This window comes from Rhopalosiphum maidis, chromosome 2 (assembly GCF_003676215.2).
Source record: "Rhopalosiphum maidis isolate BTI-1 chromosome 2, ASM367621v3, whole genome shotgun sequence".
Taxonomy (NCBI): domain Eukaryota; kingdom Metazoa; phylum Arthropoda; class Insecta; order Hemiptera; family Aphididae; genus Rhopalosiphum; species Rhopalosiphum maidis.
The window spans coordinates 8,370,178-8,394,104 of NC_040878.1; the positions used below are offsets into that span (position 1 = coordinate 8,370,178).

General features: G+C 27.9%; 1 protein-coding gene across 1 annotated transcript in view; it reads right to left on the reverse strand.

Annotated features, from left to right (window-relative positions):
* The window catches only part of LOC113555310, a 125,426-nt gene extending 111,967 nt beyond the window's left edge, over positions 1-13,459 (reverse strand). Inside the window, 1 exon segment of the mRNA XM_026959736.1 lies at positions 13,297-13,459. Within this exon segment, the coding sequence (XP_026815537.1) occupies positions 13,297-13,309 (13 nt within the window). The 5' untranslated portion in view covers positions 13,310-13,459.
* Between the last annotated feature and the right edge of the window lie 10,468 nt (positions 13,460-23,927).

Sequence of the window (23,927 nt, forward strand, 5' to 3'; positions counted from 1 at the left end):
TTACACATAATAAACACTACCTAGTACATTTGTATAATACTTAGGTGTAACTAAATATCCGTACTACGTAAGCACATGCATAGCTCTATAAACCTCCAAACGAAATTAGAATAAATTATAATTAGCCTTAACAATAGTATTGCATTAATGTCTTCAATATGATTTAAGTATAAATCAACTTTGGATTATATCTGAACAAAATGTATAGGTTATGTTATAGGCAAAATTTGTTTCAAAAACAAAATAATAAATGTAAATAAAATTGTTTATCGTTGAATCTACATCCTGTAGTATACTCGTGTATGTATATATATTTACAAATATAAAAAATAAAATTATATGAATAAATTTGAAAATTTAATGAGTATTCTACTTACAACACTAGAAAGGGACGGAAGTAATATTAATCGCTTAAAAATAAAATAATAATATATTATAGTGTAGGCAGTAAGCAATAAAATAAACGTGAGTTTGTATAATAACACTACTCATAAGTAGAAACATTTTAGATTCAAATATTGTAAAATATACTGTAAAATTGGATGTACGTAATATACGCATGTATATTGCATTATATTACACTTTTCATAAAGAGGCAGAACGGAATTTTCTCACATTTGTATGTTTGAGTACATACCGCCTATCCTATACTATATATCATAATGATAGTGTCTAAGAGCCATACAAAACGTGTATAGTTTTTAGTCATGTGAGTAATATAATATATGTATATAAATAATTTTATGATGAGGTATTTTTATTTTAAAAATTAAAAAATTGAGGAAATTCAGTCTGGTAGTCGATCGCAGTGCATAGTTTGCTAAAATATACTAACCGTAACAAATACCTAGATTTTTTTATGCAACTATTAAATCATCGAGATTGAGTAGTTAATTTTTTTTAGTTAAATTTAACCGTTTTTTTTTTTGCGACTGTTTTACCCCTTTTTCTGTATGCCTGTATGAATACACCTACTTCTCGTGGTTATATGTATTATAATATAAAGGTATCAACCACCTGCGTAGGGGAGCCGAGACCGACGACGTTCGCTCGGTGGTCTCCGACGACTAACCTTATCGTACAGATCACATCCGGCAAGGCGTATTTACATATCGACGGGGCACAGAAAATGCTTTATTGTATTTACTTTTTTGTGTCGCAGACGATTTTCCGCTAATGTATATACATAAGTACGTATCGTATAGTACTAGGTAACCGCGTGTTTGTATAAAAACTAGTAGGCGGATGTCTCTCGTGCGGTTTCAACAATGTCAAAGACCTGCATTCGGATTCACTTCATCAGGTATGCAGTCACTGCAGGCTATATACTATCTAGTATACGATAGGTATATACCAGCTATACGTATATATATGAGCGAGTGGAGTCGTACGCAGTGGCGTAGAGTGCACTACTGTTGATGACTGCTGACATTGGTGTCCTTGAACTATTCTGGTCGTCGAATCGACCGAATACATATATATATATTATATATAAATGTACATAAATATTTTTTATCGATGTAATTAGGTACCTACTATTATGACAATCGGGCGACAGTTTTTTCCTCTATTGTTTGAGAAATCTTAAAGAAATAAAGAAAAAAAATCGAGGATTTGTCTGTCGGTAGGAAATCATCGCTTGTTAAATTTTAAATCAATTGCGGTCGCTGTATAAATCTGATTATTATTACGTCGTTGTATATATTATTCGCAGAAACGCAATTGAGAATACCGTATCTATAATTTAATGATGAATTAACGTAGGTACTGCAGTTAGCGGTCGACGACACTTTGGATAAGACACCGTTGCGTGGTTAAGATGGTTAGTATATAGTTGTAAACGAAAAAACAAAAAAATATTCTTCATTTTTTTCATCACTTCTGGTGTGTGGGACTGCTGCAGCGCACAGCAGCAGACAACCAAAACCGTTTATGGAACTCGTTGTTTTCGTCGGTCGATAAGGACCTGCAGGATAACTTCTATTATACGCGTGTTTTCCTGCTGCTATACACAGCCGAGTCTTCGCGGCGTGTTATGTATACGAGACCACCGCTACTATATCACAGCAATCACACATGACGGACAAAGTCAAGGTATTTCGAGATTTATCGTCGAGCACTTATGGAGACGGCGGTGGTAGTATTGCGCGCACTGCATGAGGTAGTGTAGAACTACCGCCGTGAGGTTGACAATCGGTATGCGCACAAAGGTCAAAGAGGAACACGAGGGCAGGTGCAAGTGTTCCAAATGAAAAATGAGTGCCCTACATGCATATACGCCTATAGCTACATATACCGTTCCGATATATTGTATAAATATACATTGTAGAGAATGTTCTACTTTAAAGGTAACATGAATTATTAATTTTTACTGAGCAAGACCTCGGGTATCAATTGGGTTTTTTTGGTGAAAGCGTAACGCGTTTTAGGAAAAGTTTAAAATTTGCATCCCTCTCGATGTATAATAGCAATAAAAATTGCATTTTGTTAAATATATTTTGTACATAAAAATTTATCATCAATCATTAATCGCGTGTGTATTTTATATTTTTAAAATAATTATATGTAATAACCCGTTTTGACTATATTTTTCACATCGTATACAAATTACGATAAATCCCTTTGGAGGTTTCAAAAAATTATTCTCATACAAATAAAGTAAACTAAGTCTTGTACACGTAATTTCTCATAACTCATGTAATTCGCTAATAATTATAGTAGGCACCTGTATAATATGTACGATATAAATTACATAATATACACTTGTACACTCGTATAATTACGTATATATATATATATATATATACTGTACTATCGTATTTTACGAATCTTGCCGGACAGCCATCATTACGCAGATTCATAGTCGTTCGTGTATTATTGTTGCTACTATGATTGTTCGAACGAAAAAATTGCGGTTTTCCGCAAGGTCGAGAATCCGGCCAGTCAGTCGTGAAGCGCGAGGATGAGGTCCACCGTAAACAGACACCTAATGTCTTATCGCGGGTTAACGACGCGACACGTAAATATATATAAAATATATATATAAATATATATTATACGTGCATATTCGATCACCGGAATAACATAATATTACGAGCCGAGTATTGATGGGTGGGGAGGGGAGGGCATGTACTAAGTTATTACTGCTATAATATTATTTAGAATATAAAAATAGTAAATACCTCCTCGGATAGACATATAGGGTACCTACGTATTTTATCAAACGAAATGTGTCAACCTATCTTCCACCACGACATTGGACATTTTTTCCTAGTATGTTTGTGTGTGTATGTGTGTATGCAGTATAATTGTAAGATAATAATAATATAATATTATAATGCAAATTAATATAATATCTAGAAAGTACCTCTATAATTCTATATACGTACGACTTTAATAAATATGTACGCAAATATTGTACATAAATATACGTTATTATTATTATAGATTACATTTTTTGCATGATCCGACCCACCGATACTTGCTATAATAATTGTACATACGTCCTATCATGCCGTGTATTGGGTTGGAAAGTTTCTTGGGAAGTGTACGGCGGGCGCGGTCTCTCGACGCAAGGCCGTGGCGAACCAGTTGCCGCGCGCGTCGAGTAGCCGACTAATGCATTTTAAAATTTCCGTTCCGGTAAATTCTCGGCGTTTCGAATTTCAAATAATAATTGTTTACCCATCATGTCCATTCCATATGATATTACGTTATACGAAATTTTTATTTGCAGATTCGTCAATACGACTTCTAAAAACGCCACTTTATCACGTATAATCACGATGGCGGCAATTTTAAAACTAACCTGCACGTTAATTGAATATAATTTTTTCTTTCCCGCACAATATCCACTACGCCTTGTGTGCAAATTTTTCACTAAGCCTCGTATTATCTTACGAGTCTCAAATGTTCAAGGACTGGAATATAATAGTAGTTGTAATCCGGATGAAAATGATTATACATTAATTATCGTTGCTGCACTTATATTTACTGTTTGTATATATTATAATTGTAGTTACCTACATAATATAATATATTATGCCATAGGCAAGGCGTAGGAATCAAACAATTATCCAGCAAATTCGATCGCGATATTGCTGTGGAAACTATACCCGTATCTTACGTCCATGATGTACATGTCGTATCTGGAAATAACATAACCGTAATGTTTTCGATTTTATAAAGCGTACATATAGATTATAAACCCGTGTTAATAAATTGCAGCTGATTTGACACGTCACAAAATAAACGTTAATAACTTCGTCAACTTGAGTTTAATATTTTGTGAGAAAAATTGTTTGTCCAATGTCAAATGACTCAATGGTAATTGGCTTTTAACAAACAATGTGATTGCATCACGTTGCACATTAGTACGTACATAAGGATAACGAGTTCTAAAAAAAGTTTTAAAGATTTTTTTAGTTGGAAATTAAATTCCTGTCTTTAAGTATCTGCAATTAAGTACTTATATATATTATCAACAATCTATGTATAATAAAAAAATATTTATATATAATTTGTATTTATTTATTGGGCTTACGATTAAATGTAAATTTTTTGAATGTATTTCAAGGTATTACAATAAAAATTATTTGATAAACATTCTAATTACATAATTTAAGTATAAACTTGCATTATTTTCTTATTAATCTGAAGAGTAAATGTACTTATACTTATAGGTATAAGTATAATAAATAGTTTATTTAAATGCAATAATTTTTAAATATTAATTTATAACAATCGCAATCTCCAATTTTTTTATATTTGAGTAGTTTTTATTTTTTAAAAAGGTCTTAACGTTTTAAAAGCATTTTGAAGTTGACAAATTTTAATTTCTCTAATTAAACCGCAAACCTGTTCACGGATTTCCGATTTCCATTTTCGGTAAGCTCCCAGGTAAAAAGAAAACAACAAAATTGGACAAATCCAAATATGGTATAACGTCATAAGTCATCAGGAGAGAGTCAAATTCTCCTTTCAGTCATAATATTTGTATGTAACATCATCAAGTTTTCGCTGTACCTAATATTTTGTTTAATTGTATTAACTCGTCTGGGAGACCCTTGCTACTTATGAATTCATCTCAAGGTGATCTTCTCCACAATAGCCGATGTGTATCATATTACTGGTCATAAAAAACCACCTACTAACCGTCTAGTTAAAAATTAAAACGAAATGTTTTTCCCTTTTAATTTTTGTAAACTCTACACGTTTGTAATAATTTGTTTTTAAGCGTATACCATACACGGCAACAGTTTAAAAAAATTCAATAACTGTATAGGTAATAGCTGGTAGTAAATTAATATAATATTATGTCGAGAACAAATACTATTCGCACATCCATAATTATTTCGATGATTTTCTAACGGTTATGCAACAGATCATTAGATCGTGTAAACGGACATTTCGTGCATCACTGGTCTCGGACAGAGCGAAAGTGAATTATTATCGTGTTGGTCTTATTTTAATTTGTACAACGATATAATAATAAGTATATTGTTACAATCAAATAAATGCATGACATCGATATGCATTTTCAATAAGCTCCTTATTCGTATCCCGAAAACATAACATCAATTCGTTTTTTCGTCTCTAGACAATACTTATAGAATAAAATATAAAGATGATAAATTACTACCATAACGATCGAAATATTAGTTTCTACATAAAATATTTCCAAAAATATGTACCTACTAACCGGTTCAGCTGCTATACCATATTGATCAATAATAATATTATTTAATGTACAAATAGCGTGTGTATATATAATAAGTTCGGATCTAGTTATAGAGTTCAAGAAAAAAAGCGGTTGACCAGATCAAAAAAGGTCACCACGACTTGTTTAGAAAAATATTTCACTTTCAAATCTGCCCTCCCACACACTGGTTTATTTTGTTCACTTTTTTGTTGTTGTTGTCGTTGTAGTCTCTGAACGTTGGCTATACACGCGCGCGTTCCTTGTTACGGAAAGAAAGTAAAACAGAGCATTGTGACGAACAATATTATCTGAGATTTATACACTGGCCTTCACCCGGTGGAATTCAAATGGCATAACGTAATTTTTACATTTGCAATACAAAAAAGAAAAAACGAATTAATCTAAATTCGTCATTTTGTTAATATAGTTTGGTCGAAAGCCTAAACGAATTGATATAGGAAACAATACAGACTTCGAAGGTTGTTGATTATTTATATTCCATATGTCATTCGATTACTCGATGTATTTACGTACATTACATCTTCGCCGAGGTCGCTTGTCGTGTTTGCATAAAATTGCATTTATGTTACATGTGGCTTTATGGCGCGGGCGCGCGTTTTAGATGAGATACAAATAAAACAAATATATGAAAAAATAACGTGTGATTTGGCAAGACAATCTTACATGTCGAAAAAAGCCCCCAGACGAGCAATCTGGTAAATTGTCGCAATTAAAATTCACCGTAGGAACACCACCAGCAAAAGCAATTATAATACGCTTATGATTTATATAGTAGCTTCGTATTCATGGTACTCCGAAAGGAAACCGTATTTTTGAAATGTACGTAAGACATATCAAAAACCACCGTAATATGTAAGTTTTGAGGTATTACATAAAAAAAATTAGATATAAAAATCTAAACACAAAACGGAGAAGTGCGTGCTGTTAGTTCTTCGTGTTGTTAATATTATTACATTATTATTCAATCTTTCAGACAGCCAGCGTGTTACAATATAATATAATATAAACGCCATATAAACTTGTACTTTCCTTGTACAGAATCGTTATGAAACAGTGTATACTATTGCAGAACATACGGTCCGACCGCAGTTTGACGGAACGGCCAAAACAATATTAATCAAACTCCCCACCATTGGTGCTCACCCACCCAGTTTGCGGTATAAACGATTTCGCCCTAAATCACGCCGTGCGAACGGGGGCGGGCCGACACGTAAATAAAACATATCAAAGGTAAAGCGCAATAAATAGCATAGAAAATAATATTATAACATATAGGTCTTGTATATAGGTAACACCAACACTAAACGCTGACCGCATTGATACTATACAATATAATATAATATATGTAATATATTATTGTAATGGTCAATAATTATGGCGGTTGAATAATACACGCCAATGCTATATTATAATATGAGGGACCCTCATCAAACAGTATTCGATTAAAAAATATTAGATTTGAAATGTTTATAGTTAAGTACCTATGCATAGCGTATTATTATGTGCGATTATTTGAATTAAATGTATGTATTATATTTAGTTTAACGTATAGGTAGTAGGTACCTATATGGGTGTCACATCGAACAATCGAAAAACTTCGAGCCGGCCGATTACTTAGTGTAACAAAACAAATAACAGACAAAGGTAAATAATATGATATCTATTCGCTCATAATAATATAATAACGAGCATTTTGTGTTCTCATTTATATTCACTTCAAGGGCGCAATTGCGTAATATTGTTTAGCGTAAGTTTTGATGCGTAATTTTATTCTTTTTAAATATAACGCAATCAAAAAATGCAGAAAAACCTATAAAAATAATCATATAAATATACCTACTCGAAAGTTTATCAAATCAGAGATTATAATACGTCACAACAATAACAACCGTCTTGGTAAAAAAAAAAAATTAAATTATAAAATAAAACTCTGTCGAGTGTTTGACCATGAATGATGGAACGACTGACGCCCAACCCTTAAACGCGGACGGGAACAATTGATATTAATATTCAATGGGCTATATAAGTACAAACAATAAAATATATATTATATAGATATATAATATATTATGATGCGATCATATTGATGCAACTAAATTCTAAGAGAGATACAATTTTTAATTATCTCGACAAATAATAGTAATAATGACGAAGGTCTTCTATGGCCGAGATAGCTCTCTACAACCCTTGCAACAGATATCGTTGATTACAAAATCTAACGAAAATACTTTCTATAGAAGTCAGTGTATAAAGAAAATATCATTAGCAGGTACCACCGAAACAATATAAACATATAATATGATTATGAATTACGATATAAAATCCGGAAGCGAGTATTTTATGAAAATGGAACTTTAACTGTGTGGATACTGTGTATACAGCATAAAATATAAAAAAAGTCCTACGATTATTAACACATTATTTCATCTTTATAGTATCATACCTGTGGAATTGTGCATAGAATTTAATACACTCAAATATTATGTTATTTTTATTACTTTAGAAAAGGAATTATGTCCAGTCAGTGTGTTTTACATTACCTTATTATGTGTGCATAAATGAAAAATATTAAATTTCTTTTGATTTTACGTACCATTAGTTATAACATTCATAACGTAAAAATTTGCTGTATTTAAATCGAATACCTTATTTAAAAAATATTTTTGTTTTATTATAATTATTATTTACCGGAGCTCTAATTCTTAATAATTGTATTTTTATTTTTAAACTGAAACCTTATAGAACCATAAAACTATCACTAAGTATCAGAAATCGCTATTCTTGAATTGATAGTAGCAAAATATGTATCTACAAGTACCTATATTGGTTATATTTTAACATTTTCTGAAATTCGCCGATTTGCCGGGGACGGCAGCGAAGCGGGGACGGACGTGTCTAAGTATAATCAACCGCCACGGTGGCTCAACGGCGTTGTCTGTAACGCGTGCGCGTGTATAATAATAATGTTAATATAATATATATAATAATAATATGTGTAACGCGGCGCCGTGACTATGCAAAAATCAAATCAACCGATTGACACCAGACGGCGGCCCCCAGGTGGTAGGGAGAAGGGCAAAACTATAACGTATCCTCTTTGACCCTCCCTCCCATCCTCATCACCACGGAATAAGCGGAGGATTTTTTTCAACATAATAATATGATAATATTATATTTAGGTAGGTTGTTAAAGGTATAATACGCTTACGCTTACACGTCCTTGGCGCGCGATGTAATAACATTATAACATTATTATTCGGTCGAAATATTATATTTTCTTTTCTCCAATGATCATCAAAGTTCGCACCACCGTGAAATGAGATTTTTATTTTTATCTTCATGTTTTTAGTTTTTCAGTTTTTATTACCCGGTAGGTAAGTTATACGCGCCAATAATACAATATTTCGCTCGACCGTCGTCCAAGTCTTCCGGACGGAGCGAATGCACGTTATAGGCGTGTTATGTACGATGGTATGTACAGCTGGAGGATTGCGCGTTACAATAACTTTATGACGGTTTCTGAGCACTCGTTGGACAATAATGAATAATGATGATAATCATAATTCATTATAATAGTAATAATAATAATAATAATATTTAATATTATGTAATAGACCGAATCGTAAATAAATTATTGGGAATACCTACGAGTTTGCGGGAAGAGTAATTTAAATTGAAAATAAAATCGATAATATTATAATACATACAGTTCGATAAAAAAAATATTTTGAATATATCACGTGAAATATAATATACTAATATAGCTATAAAGATACAAAGCTATGGAACATAATATAAAATATAGGTATTTATCTCCAACCAAACTGTTTTTCAATTCAATTATAACAACTGATTTGTAAGAAATTAACAAATTGTAAACATTAACAAGAACCTTATGAAAAATGTTTAATTAATAATATTAAATATAACTTTTTCAACTTTATTTATTTTAGTGAATAGGTACAATATTTATTTAATCCTTAAAATGGCTAAATCTGCACAAATGCAGTTCCAATACAAAAACAATTATATTATTTATCTAATAAAAAATCCTTAATATTGTAAAATTAATATTGTTTACTTCTAAAACGTAGTTATCAATTATTTAAAAAATATATTTTCAAGTATTTTTACCTAAAATAAAAATATTATGTTATAATTAATAATTATTAGGTAATATAAAACATAATTTCTCGTTAATAACTTAAAAAATTTAAAAAATATTACTTTTTAATAATTTATAGTTAGTTATTATATTTATTTATAAATCAATTATTTTGTATAATATAAGTATTATTTATATATTTTAATCAAAAATTTAAATAACTTAACAGATTTTTTACAATATTAATATAAATATTGATTATCTAATAAAAATATCAGAAACTTCTTTAATTTTAGGTTTCTTTAGTATAATATTACCTACTCGTATGTTTGTTAACTAACAAAGCAAATGTATCGGTTTTCAAAAATACATTTTTTTTTTTTGTTAAATAGTTAAATACATTCTTATTTTATTAATTTCACCTATAAACTATTTCAAATAATACTAAACATGTAAAAATTATTATTATTGTATTCTATCACACACGTACAAAATCACAGTTATTTTCATTTTTAAAAAAAAGTTGGTTTTTATATCAAAATAATTGACCATTTTTAGTAGTGTAGAAGTGTGTTCTCGTATTAAATCTAATTAGAAAACTGAATGTATAAAAGAAATGTGTTTTTTTTTATAATTTTCAATTTGATATATACATTACGGTACCTGCTGTAGTTTTCAAAATTGGTCTACACTTATTAATTGTATGTATGGAATCATCAATATATTGTGTATTTCATAAATACAATTAAATGCTTTTATTATGGTAGTTAAAATAATAAAATAAACGCTAAAAATATTTTAATTGTGTTAAAAAGTATATTTATCAGTTTATAAACAAATTTAATAAACTTTATTTAGAATAGGTAGCTAATGTTTGTTTTTGTTCATATAGGATTTATTTATTTACCATCCCTATTATTTTGTTAGACAAATTTGGTCAGTTATCAAATCATATATCATTTTTTTGAATTCCGATATTATTTGTAAGCAAATGTAATTTATAAATGGGCGTAAATAAAAACTTCAATCGAATTACCCCCTAGAGTGATGCAACAATAATATCGAGCCTGAAAAGACCCTTGGTCAACCTTCATACCTCGTTTCCTGTGTAATGATTTTGCAAAAATGTGTAATACCCCACAACGGTCATCATGAAAGGGTGTGGTCGAAATAATTCAAAAAATAATAAAATGTCGTTCATTTTAATTATTATAATCGATAAATACTATTGTATGCATCGAAAAATACAGTGGCATTTTATAGCTATAGGAATCCTATATGGGCTATATGTACTCAGCCAATGAAGCGTACATTTAAAACAATTTCCGGAATAATTATTATTATTATTGTTTTATGCGCTTATAATTTTTTAGATCTCCCGCACTTATACATCTAGTAACGCATCATCACACAATTATTTGTCCGATTACATTTTTAATATTGTTTCATCGTATCATAAGTGTTGTCAATGTTACGTTGTGACTGAAAAAAAATGTGTTCTAAAATGGAATCGCCTGTTTTGTGGTTAATCTAGGACCTCCTGGTTAACACCTGTCGTATACAGTTTGTGTGTACCTACCTTTATGTTTGAAACGAGTTAATAACACAATATAATTTCATAATAAACACTAAAAATAAAAATGTTTGATTTTAATAAAAATAAATACAATTTCTAAAAGCTGATTATATTTATAATTATAATTAAATTTTTAAGACTATGTACAAGTTTGTAATTAGTTTAAAAAAAAAATCCATTCATTAATAATTAATCGTAGTAATGTATTTTATGATAAAGTTTTTTAAATATATATTAATTATATTTATTATAAAAGATTTTATTAAATTAAGTAATATGAGTAATAATGAGTTTAATCATTTAAATGTATACAAAATTAAATCAACCGAAGAAAACTATTATTTCATGATTATGTATGTAATTTAAAATATGTATTATAAAAACAGGTTTTTTTTTTCTGTAACAAGTTAATGTTGTACTTATTACTATAAATTTTAAACAAAATTGCAGTGCAATACATTTAGGTATACTCAAAATATAATGTATTTGTAACTCAATTAAATTCAAGGAAATTAACAAAAAAAAAAAAACAAATGTTATACTATATTTTAATATACATGGTATATTTATATTATATATATGTATCGTAAACTTGTAGTGAAAACCTTCGTGGTTTTCCCGTATCCTATAGCTAACATAGTAGTACATAAGTCTTTGGCTAATTTTTTTAAACAGTTTTGATAATTTCCTCGTATACAACGAAGGCTTAAATGCGCATAAATTATTTAATTGTTTTCAAGCATTTAACACGACCCGTACAACTGTTGCTTATACAGTCATGTTTACTTCAACACAGGGGGCTGCATTGCGTGTAGTAAACCGTGACGAAAGTCTTTTACTCTTGCCTGGCATGTTTGAAAGAAAAGTTTTCCCCCAAAAAATAAAAACATGTTTGTACTGCACGAGTTATCAGCTAGAAATAAACCAAAGATTTGAAAATTTGTAAGACTATATACAAATGAAAATTAAGACTTAACATGTACAAATACTAATTTTAATGACAATACCGAATGTGTAGGCAAACTTGTCAACTTAATTTATGTAGATGTAGTGTATAATATATCACTTTCGAACCGTGTTTGGATTAGTTTACGTTTTAGAAAGTCATTGGGACAACACTAATAAAAACTTACACTTTTCTGTCCACAATTATTTATCACGATTGTATTTTTTTTAAAAAAAAGTTATTTAAAAATGATATTTTCACTTTTTTTATTTCCCATAAAATAATAGTGCATTTAAAATTAAATTTCAAGACGTTTAAAAATATTTTTAAGGTCTATGCTGTATGTACAAGTTATAAAAGGTTTATGTCAATAGTGGATTTAATGTAAAAAAAAAATATGTAGCCACCTAATAAAGCGTTAAATTTTGAATAGAATTCATGTATAACATTTTTAGTAGTAAAAATGTGGTTTAATCCAAAAATGAATTTTATGAGTTTTTAATATTAGATATAAACCACACAAGGTCTATGATATTGTATAATTTTGTTCACATTCTGTTTTTATTTATTAGTGAATAAATTTAAAATATTATTAAAACATAGACAACTTGTAAAATATATTACCATAAATAAAAGTGTCTGGATACTTTTTTCAAGAATAAGTTTTTCCAAAATAAAATGTATGTTAGGTTTATACTGTGTATGGTAATAGTTATTAGAGTATCTAAAAATTACACGTGATTGGTCATCATTAATAAATATCGCATTATTTTTGTTATTTCTGCGTTTATAATAACGATTAGACAAACCTAAAAGATGATATATTTAATGATTTTTTTTTTATAAAAATTGAATGTTCTAAAAATATTGCTTATGGGTGGCAGAAAAATCTAACTATATCTAATTTATTTTTTCTAAATCCATTTTTACAAAAAGGTGGTACTTACCGTATTTTGGCATGTTTTGTCACGTGTGTTCGATGTACATGATAGTGTATCACACAATGCGAATATACGCGAACACAAAATATAAATAACGATTATATTATATTAATATAACAAATCACTTTTATCTGATGCACTCAACAATACGGTTTTAGAAAAAAAAAATTAGTAAAAATTTTAAATAATTTAAAAACTATGATTATTTATTAAATATTTTTTTCTTTTAAATTTTGTTAGTATATTATTTATGATATTATATTATTAAAAAAAAAAAAAAACTAACAAACTAACGAACCAACGCGCAGAGCGTGATAAATATCGGGAGAATAAAACCCGATGTCCACTACCGCCGGTAATGTGGAACTCGCGGGTTGTCGTGCAAGACTGAAAAGAACCCGCCGGTAGACGGACAGACAAGAGGTGGCCGCTATTACAACGTATACCACCTTCGCGTGTTGATGCCCTCCGCCTGTTGCTGGCGCGGTGACGTCACGTGTCCGCCGGACGCAACCACTGTAACCGAACAGATGGGCTTTTCGAAGCCGTACGGAACGCGCGCGAGTCGTGGTTTTTTCCCTTTTTTCTTTTTATTTTTCTACGAGTGTTCACTGTTTTTGTCATTTATTTATTTTATTTTTTTTGCAGACGTTGTAGGACTAAATGTGCCATACGACGAATGATGAGATCATATTTGATTGTAATGAATAATAATAATAATAGTATTAATAGGTATAGTCGTGTATAGGTTTAATATCAGCAATATGACGTAAAATGATTAATAAAAAAAATGCAAAATTCCAATACGAAAATATTTTTGTTTTTAACAAGTTTAAGTCAAAAACCTCTACTCATTACTCGATGTATTCAATTATTTTCAATATTTTAAAATTAGACAATTTTATCCAATATTAAACTTATACAATAAAATAAAATATAGTAAATATAAAAAAAAAAGTCTGGTTCATTTGATAAAGTATTATTTGGAATAATGTTGTGAATTCATATAAACAAATGTATCCTATAATTTTAGAAAATATTGATTGAAAACAACTTGTTAAGTGTGTAGACACGAAGCTAAAACTAATATGATAATGCCTATTGTAAATAGATCGTATACTAATAATAAATTCTACATCATAAAATACAGACAACATAAGTAATACATAGGTATAGATAGGGGTGTCATTTCGATTATTTTCCGAATGTTCCAGCTTTTAGACAAGCTAATTTTAACATTTAATCCGGCCGTAGGTATAATATATATAGAATAACAAGGTACAATTTTTTTCTTTTCCATGACTATTTTCTATAACTAATTACAATTACCATTCATACTGGGTATAATATATTTTTCAAATTGCTAGCAATTCTAAGAATTTAAACTTGAAACGTTTTAAGTTATAAATAACTAGAGCCACCAACTGAAACAATATCGTCAATACCACTGTTATTTAAAACAAATTTAGATTTATGCAACGATGCATCACAATATTTGATAAGATATAATAGGTATGTTTTAATTTGCTGATATGATAACAATTAAAATAAATATATTTTAAAAGTGATATTCGTATCATACCTAATACCTATGCATCATTAGATCATTATATAGAATTTCAATATGACGGCGTATTGAAGTATTAGTGAGGGCATCTTGTTAATAAATTTAGTGATGCCGTCGCATTCGCGCAGTCAGTTACACCATTTCAAATGGCTTCTCTACGGTAGATATAGGTAGCCAAGTAATTATATTTCATACGTAGACTGCAGTTTTAAAGACCAGATAGACAAAATCAGTGGTGCCGAACCTATATTATGTTAGGTAAAGCGCGTTAACTAATAGTCTGTTGCTCTGTCGAATTCGCATCAAAATCATCCTACCAAAATTATAATGTTGTAAATTATACCAATATAAATTCTGCATATAAATGTGTACACAAATGATATAAATTTGATAATCTACAATAATTATTTTACAAAGGTATCACAAATCTATAATATAGCCTAATTAAATATTATATTATGTAAGTACTTAGTATCTAAACAAAAATAATTCTATAAAGTATAATGGTGATAAATCTTAATGCGTATGAAACCGTTTCCTCCTAAAGGAACATATAAATAAAAATACATTAATATAATAGATATTAAAAAGTCTCGTACATAGAATATATTGTGAGCAAAAACAAAAAAATTCAATAATAAACTTTGAAAACAGACTTTAAAGTATATTAACTGTTTTTGTTTGTTTGTTTGTTTGAAAAATTTGAATATTTAGCATATAGTATATTTTACTCGGTAAGACATTTTTTATCATGTCTTTTAATTTATTATTATAAATCAATCCCAAACACCGGTGATGGTGATTTGTTTTAACAGAGCGGATGGGCGGATCAGGTGACTGATGTACGTTTTACCTTAACGCAACCTGCTAAGATACTTGCAAAGAAATGGGTGACAAGCAAAAACATTATCATTCGTTCGAATTCCATCGCACTTGCACAACATTAATATACGACCACAACTTTTTTTCAAAATTATCTAATCTCAGCACTACGATAAACGTACTTATGTAAATGTAAGTCAAATAACAATATTTCCCATTTAAAATTATTCTACCTATATACTACTGTACTAATGTGTTTATTATTATTTTTAAACCTATAGATTAAGTTTGTTGTGATTGTGAAAAATTGCAATAGAGACATATTTACATCTATAAAATTAAACAAATGTCCCTCTCCTCATACGTCAGCTAAACTGCGGTCTCCCATATAACCTCAGGTCAACTTTCATTTTTGAACAACTCAACCTAGCTATTACTGACCTCGTACAAAACACCTAGTTCATTTCTGAGTCAATTTATTTTGATTGATTCGTAGATATATTTAATATCGTATATTGTATATTTATTGAGTAAACTATGCAACTTTAAATAACAATACAGTACTGTAAATAATAAAAATTATAAAGGGTTTATGACGTTTATGTTCTTTGAGTATTTAAACAAAATAATTTCTTGGGAGTTGGGATTTCATGAGGCTTTTCCAATAGTGAATACGTAAAGGTATAATATATTTATTTTAAGTTTTTATACATGTCTAAGTTTGTATTTTGCCTTCTTACATGTGTTATATACATGAAAAAATATATGATTGATGCAGACGACCATTTTAACTATAGGCAATTAAAGAGCATTTATAGATTATATCTTTTTGGATTTTCACAGTACATAATAGTACATTAAGTGTAAGGAATTAACCAATCACTGCAGAAAAGAAAATACCCAAATATTGTGAATTGAATAAATATAAAATTTTTATTTTTTTTAATAATATTTTTTAAACACAATATTTTACAAATACTATCAGTTTAGTCAAAAATAAGAAAAATTAATCAATTAAAAAAAGAAAGCAGCATATTATTAGTCATTAATAGAAAAATTATTCATATACTCGTAAAAATTATATAAACCATTAATATACCTACCTAGTAAGTATAAAGGTAATAAATAATAATATTTAGTTAATACCTTTTACAGTAAGCTGATAAACAATTTTCCGAAAGCATTGCATTTATTATATTATATTTGTATTTAATCAATATAATAATATATATTTATACCATTATATCAACTTATATAACTGAATATCTTCTAAAATTTCGTCAAAATTCTAACTTAAAATACATAGGTATAAAAAAAAAATTTGTGTAAACATATTTTTAATATTTTTATACAGATTTAAGAACGACTTATGTGGGATCTTGTATTAAATTTTCAAGAATTTTAATCCAGCAAATAATTTTTATTATTGAAAATTTTAATTGTCTGCAAGGGTCAATCTTTTTAAAATTAAACTATAAAACATAAAAAAAATAATAATATAAACGTCACTTCATAAAAATTGCAAGTTTTTAATTTTATTCGTTTTTAAATAAAATTATAGTAAAATAAACTAATTACAATTTTGTCGAAAATAGGTTTATCGTAAAAGTTCCTGTCTTTCTTTAACTTTTTATTTGTTATTGGTTATTTTTAATTTTGAACTTTTTAAAGTACAAATTAAATCCAATTTACTATTCAAAACCACCCCATTTTTTTAAAATCGAAGCGATTTATGTATCGTGTAAACACACACAAAATGAAAACATATATAATTTAAATATATAATATACATGTAAAATGTGTATTATTGAAACTTGAAAAACAATTTCAACTTACATTTTATATTTATTGTTCATATTGTGTAAATTACGAGTATACCTATAAATTTATATATAAAAATATATATTCCCATAGTTGAGTTAGATTTGCTATGTGGTATTTATAACTATTATACAACTCGTTAGTTCATTTTAAATCAAACAATTCGTTAAACTGTAGCATTTGATATTTTGATCTTCGATTTACTTCACACGTATCGTTATGTAATACACATGTGGCGTGAACTTGAAATCTCCTCATCCATTACACAATGTCACCACAAGTGTAAACTGCATACGGTTGCCCACTATATAAAACTCGTACCTAAGAGGAATGTCTTAACCAGACAATAAAATACATATATGTATATAATAATATATTATATACATTATAAATGTATATTCACCTTCTTGCAGACGTTTCATCCGTGCGGTACTTCGTACAAACATATCTCTTGGCTCACACCGCGTTTATTTGCCCTATTAGTTTTCACTCTTTTAATAGTTTGTTTTTCCCCTTCACTCTTCTTCTATATTTTGTTTCATAGCCATTTTTTTATAAACGTATCTTACACGTTTCTTAGAACTTAGCCGACGTGATCACATTAAAGACAATGACCATTCTTAGCAGAAATTAACTTCCATTGCCCATTCACAGTCGTTTTTACTGGTCATCACGAGACGTACAGACGAATCGAGTGCAACTGAGATACTAAGGTCTTCGTGAGCATTTAAATTTAAGTACCCATAATGATAAACATAATGTTTCTATAAATAAAAATCAATTATTTTTCGTACTTTATTTAACGATTAGGATAGAAATTATTGGGTGGTCTACACTTGGCAATAGTATAGGTGAGCAGGTACATAGGAAAACTAATTTTATAAACCTTAATAATTATGGGATATCGTTAAAGTTCATAAAATGAACAATGATAATTATCCTATGTGTATACCTTTATCAATCTCTATTCATTTTACTTTCCATTTGTAATGATTTGATGTTTTTAGCACCTAATGTTATGACTTTCCCTTAATTTAAACAAGTACCTACATACAAATTAATAAACCAGTTGTTTGCCCAACGAAATTATTAATGTATAAATATATATTTACTACTATAATTAATTTATAATTTAAATTGTATAATAAAATTATTTTTATGAATGAAAAAGATCACAGTTTACTTTCAATAATGAATGAACTTTAATTAAATTTAATATTACCTTTTTTATAATAATAAATAAATAATAATGTTTATCTAAAAACATTTAACTTATAACTTAACAATAACAACTAATATTTAACACATTTGATGGATAAGTTATTAACGAGTTAAAAAAATTTCAAGTTGCTTATTTAATTTAGATACCTATTATTGCATATTGGAGCATATTCTTTAAATTCTTAAGAATGTAACATAATTACAACATACAGCATGATACATTAAATACAAATATAAGCTTGTAAAATCAAATTGTATTTAATATAGATATTTATACATTATAGGTAATATTATATAAAAAAAAAATACCGTTTAATCATTATAAAAGCGTTTTCACTTTTTATTATAATACGAGTAATAAACAAATTTAATATTCTTGTAGATACCTATATAGCGTATTATAATATCGAATATATTATACACTTAAATATAATTTTAAAACAACTCGCATCATTACTTTTTTTTGCCATAAAAAGTTGTAATATTAGTAGTATATAGGTAGCTAAATTGTTAAATTATTACAGTTAAATTAAAAAAAAAAAAACAAAAATTATGATAAGAGCTTTGTTGACGTTACCTTATAATTTTTAATATTTTGTAAAAACCGGATTCGGCATAAATATGTGGCATAAATGTCAACATTTATATTCAGATTTTTGTTTTAATATATATATTCTTACTATTTGGTGGATAGAAAACTAGCCCGAATCTATACATTTTAAATTTGTTTCGACGTGTACTATAATACGTATCTATCGAGTATGGATGAAAATTGTGTAGTCTACAAGTTCCTAATATATATTATATGCAAATTATAATTTTCATGGTATTTATTAATTTCATATTTTCATGTAGTATAAGTACTACGTCTTCATTATAGAACTGAGATCATAAAATGAATTGCTGTTAAATGTTATAATTAGAATTTAGGCAGTTATAGATATTTCAACTCAAATGGAATGTGGTATAGTATATGTGTAAACATCTCTTTAACTTAAAAGTGCTTTAATAATATTTACAGCTTGTTTTGTATCATATAATAATGGTTCATTGACAGGAAAAATAATAAAATATAAGTCTTGTGTTCAATTCATTGATCAAACTGGTTAGTAGTACTGTCCCTGAGTCATAATAATTCCAGTTAGTATTATTTTTTTATAATATATTAAATTATTGTTTTGACCTTCACATAATACGTACCTTGGTAATAGGTATACTGTATTTTATTAGAAAAAAATTTATAATTGCTCTCATTGAAAAAAATCAAACGTTTTGTTAAATTCATAAACTACACTCAGTATAATATATACCTCTCTCTATTTGTATTGTATTTTTTAATACTTTTCATTGATTTAAATTGGTACCTAAACATCTATATATATCATATATTATATACGAGTAATATGTTATATTACTATAGTAAATATTAATAATTAATACTTAATACTCATACACAGTACATATACATATGTATAAATTTATATTTTGTGATTCTTTTATCGAAGAACACTTATTGTTTGAAAAAAGTAAAAACAAATAACATGGAAATATATTTTTTGCGTAATTTTAACTCATTAAAAAACATAATTTTGGAAAAATTATATTTTTAATTTTTTTATTAAATTTTTCTTTTTAATGTCATCATACATTTTAAATTCCTTAATGCAAAGTAACATATTTTTCAAAGTGATACATGTCAATATATGATAATACATTGAATAAATATTATAACGAGTAGTTAATGAGATATAAGACTATATGACATAGAGTAATAATAAAGAATTTTAATTTTTAGATATCGAAATACTCCAAATTATACTTTGCTTCGTTTTATTATGATAAAAATGAATATCGTTATTTAAAAAAGCAAAAAATTCAAAACATACTAACAATAAAAATTGTTTTTCGGAAACGTGGTTTTGCTAAGACTTAAAATTATGCTATGAAAAATATTTTCAAAAATGTTAATAATATTTGATATACTAAGAGATTAAACAGTCGATTTTAAAAATAAGTTAAAATGTTAAAATTAACCACCCACTTAACAGCACATAATTGAATTTTATATACATGTTATATTCAAAGCGGATATCCTACACATCACCCATTTAATTGTGAAAGTTACCGTACTTGGAAGCTAGGAATATGATTGGGCATTATTAACCCGAAATATTTTATTTAAATTAAAATTGTATGTAAATTTGACTGTAAAGCAATTTATAAAAAAAATTGGTGACCATATGGTTACCATAGAGGAGTTTAGAAGATAATATACTCCTGAACAATATAATATAACAAGCAATTAGTTTATAACTTTCTAGAACTCGAGACAACTGCATGAATTTAAATTTAAAAAGTTACCTTATGTAAATAAAATTGTAGTTAATACACTTTGTCACAGTTGCTGCTGATGTATATGGTATCTACGTTTATCTTCTGTTAATACCTATTATAGGTACGTAATATTAATTATTATACTGTAGGTATTACAGAAATGCAGTGAGAGGGTCAAATGGCCAACCCCGTATATTTTGATACATCATTTTTTTTTCATTTTTTGAATCGGTATGGCAAACAAATTATAATATAATGTATCTTGATTCTTGGTATTTAATAATAAGTCTAATTATAGACGTCTTATAAACAACAAAACATTCGGTTTTTTTGTACACATTCGTGTACATAATAATAATATTATTATCCTCCGTAATCCGTGAAAATGCTAAACGTATGATGTGAAAAAGAGTGTTATACACTCAAACTGCGAGAAAAAAAATAGACGAACACGCGTAACGCATAACGGTTCTATACACATGATCTTCGCAGATTACAGCAAATTGTGTGACGATAAAAAAAAAACATGATCATGTCAAAAACGATAGGAGCACGTCTACATTTAATTCGTATGGTATAGTAATATAGTAGTATACCTGATTTTCTTTGAACATTGTTGATAACGGTTTAGGCCAGTGTTTTTTTGTTGTTTTTTTTATAGTATCTAAATGAACACTCCCACGTCACATATTATATACTGTTCGAAATGCGGATAAAAAACACAGTAAGTAAATTTATTATTAATATTACGTTATAAAACGGCATGATATGGAGATTTGAACAATATACCCAGGTTTTAAAACGCTTAATGCACTTAACCAATCTATACAAATGCATAAAACTCAAGAAGGTTGTCCAGTGGGAGTCATATTTTTCTTCGTATTATGATTATTGATAATACCTAAATCATAGTAGGTAATATCGTGCAATTCCGAATGTCCTATATTTGTCTTTCTATATACGTTATAAGTAGGTAGGTACCTGCATAATATTTTGTTTTATTCGTTATAATAATGAATACTATCGAAGTATCATGGTAATCGAAATGATAATTGTTAAACCTGCAGTTGTGTACGATATTTTGTTATTACAGAAATAAAAAGAATACATTTTGATTGTATTTCGAGTACGTATTATATTATTATGTATTATAGGTGTCTAATATGATTATATCATGACCATGAAATACTATCAGCCCACATAATATAAAATTGAACCCTATGACGTAATAAATTTGAGTTTTTTTTTCGGATACACATTATATACGCATCGATCCAAATAATTCAATAATATAGTCAACGATAAGACTATTCTATAATTTCTAATAATCGATGTATTTGTACTCTAATCACCATCCTAATCGTATACTTTCCATTACAAGCGATATAATGCAGCACACCTTATACCTACCTACCGATCCTACCTCACGCGCTCAACACATAACTCTTTCAAGTTATAATGTACATTGTCTTTATCTAAACCAAAATGTTCAAATTCACTCTCGTTCGATTGCACTTGATTTAAAAACGGGTTATGTTTGAGTTGCACTTGATCCACTCATTCCATGAAAATCATTAATATTAATTTCAATTGACAATAAATTGTAAGTAGAGATGTGTCGCTTTAGTATTAAAACGACATAAATAATTATTTTATTTAGAAATAAACTAAATATGTACATATTTTAATATTATTTTTTTTATCTGTAACTATATAATGTAATATTTCAAGTGTAGCTATATATATATTTAAAACTCATTCTTATATTATACTGATTAATTTTAAAAAAAGAACATATTTTTATATTATAATCTTTAAGTTACAACTATATGTAATTATTATAATACAAGCAATAAACTTAAAATATTTAAAATTCAAATTATTTTTCTAATATTACTGATATTTATTAATAAATAACTTATATGTAATAATCGAAACAAGTGAAATTCAAACATTACTTTATTGTGTTCCGAGTGCCTTTACCATTATGCTATACTTATTTCTATAACTACAAAAAAATAAAAACATTTTATGCTTGATGTTTTACATTAAGCGAACTTTTTTTTTACAAACAACTAAAGCCTAAAGGAAAAACTTCATAGTTCATACAAGTGGGTTCTTACATACGTGCAATAATGTCATTGATATTATTATAGCGGTATTGCTTACAAATATCTTATTCAATTAAAAAATAATAATAATGATTTTTTAAAGGATGACCGTCGAAGACACATCAAATTATTATTATGCCTATACGTTATATATATACACACGATACTACACTAGCTGTAGTATTTCTCTATCAAAGTGCCATTGTTATATAATTAAATTATTTACCTGTTAAAAAATACGTGAACTATTATTGATTGTTTATTAGATGATCATAGTGGTTTGTTATAATAATTCTATTACTTTTTAGTTTTTTAAAGTTATTAAAAGTAATAAATCGTGCCGTCTTTGTTGTATTGCACACGCGTCCATTATATTGTAAACGTTTAAATCATTTTTACATGGAAATAAATTTATAATAACTGTTTACCATTTGATCGAATTCACCGTGTGTATTTATAATGGTCATCGTGCGCCGTATACTTAGTAGGTAGGTATATATACTGATTGGTATGCTGTATCGTTTGGCAGCCCAGGGGTCAAGCAACTCGCCGTAATTTTATATCCAATATACAGACGGTATATACTATAATATTATTATGAATATAATATAGACTACAAATGTTCATCTGAACAATTTGGAAAACGAGCTTTTAAGCGTTTATTTTACTTCCATTGACACACATAGAAATAAAATAACAATAGTATTAATAAAACTATTGGTTTTTTTGTTTGGGAAAAGTGTTTTTCATATTGTATGGCT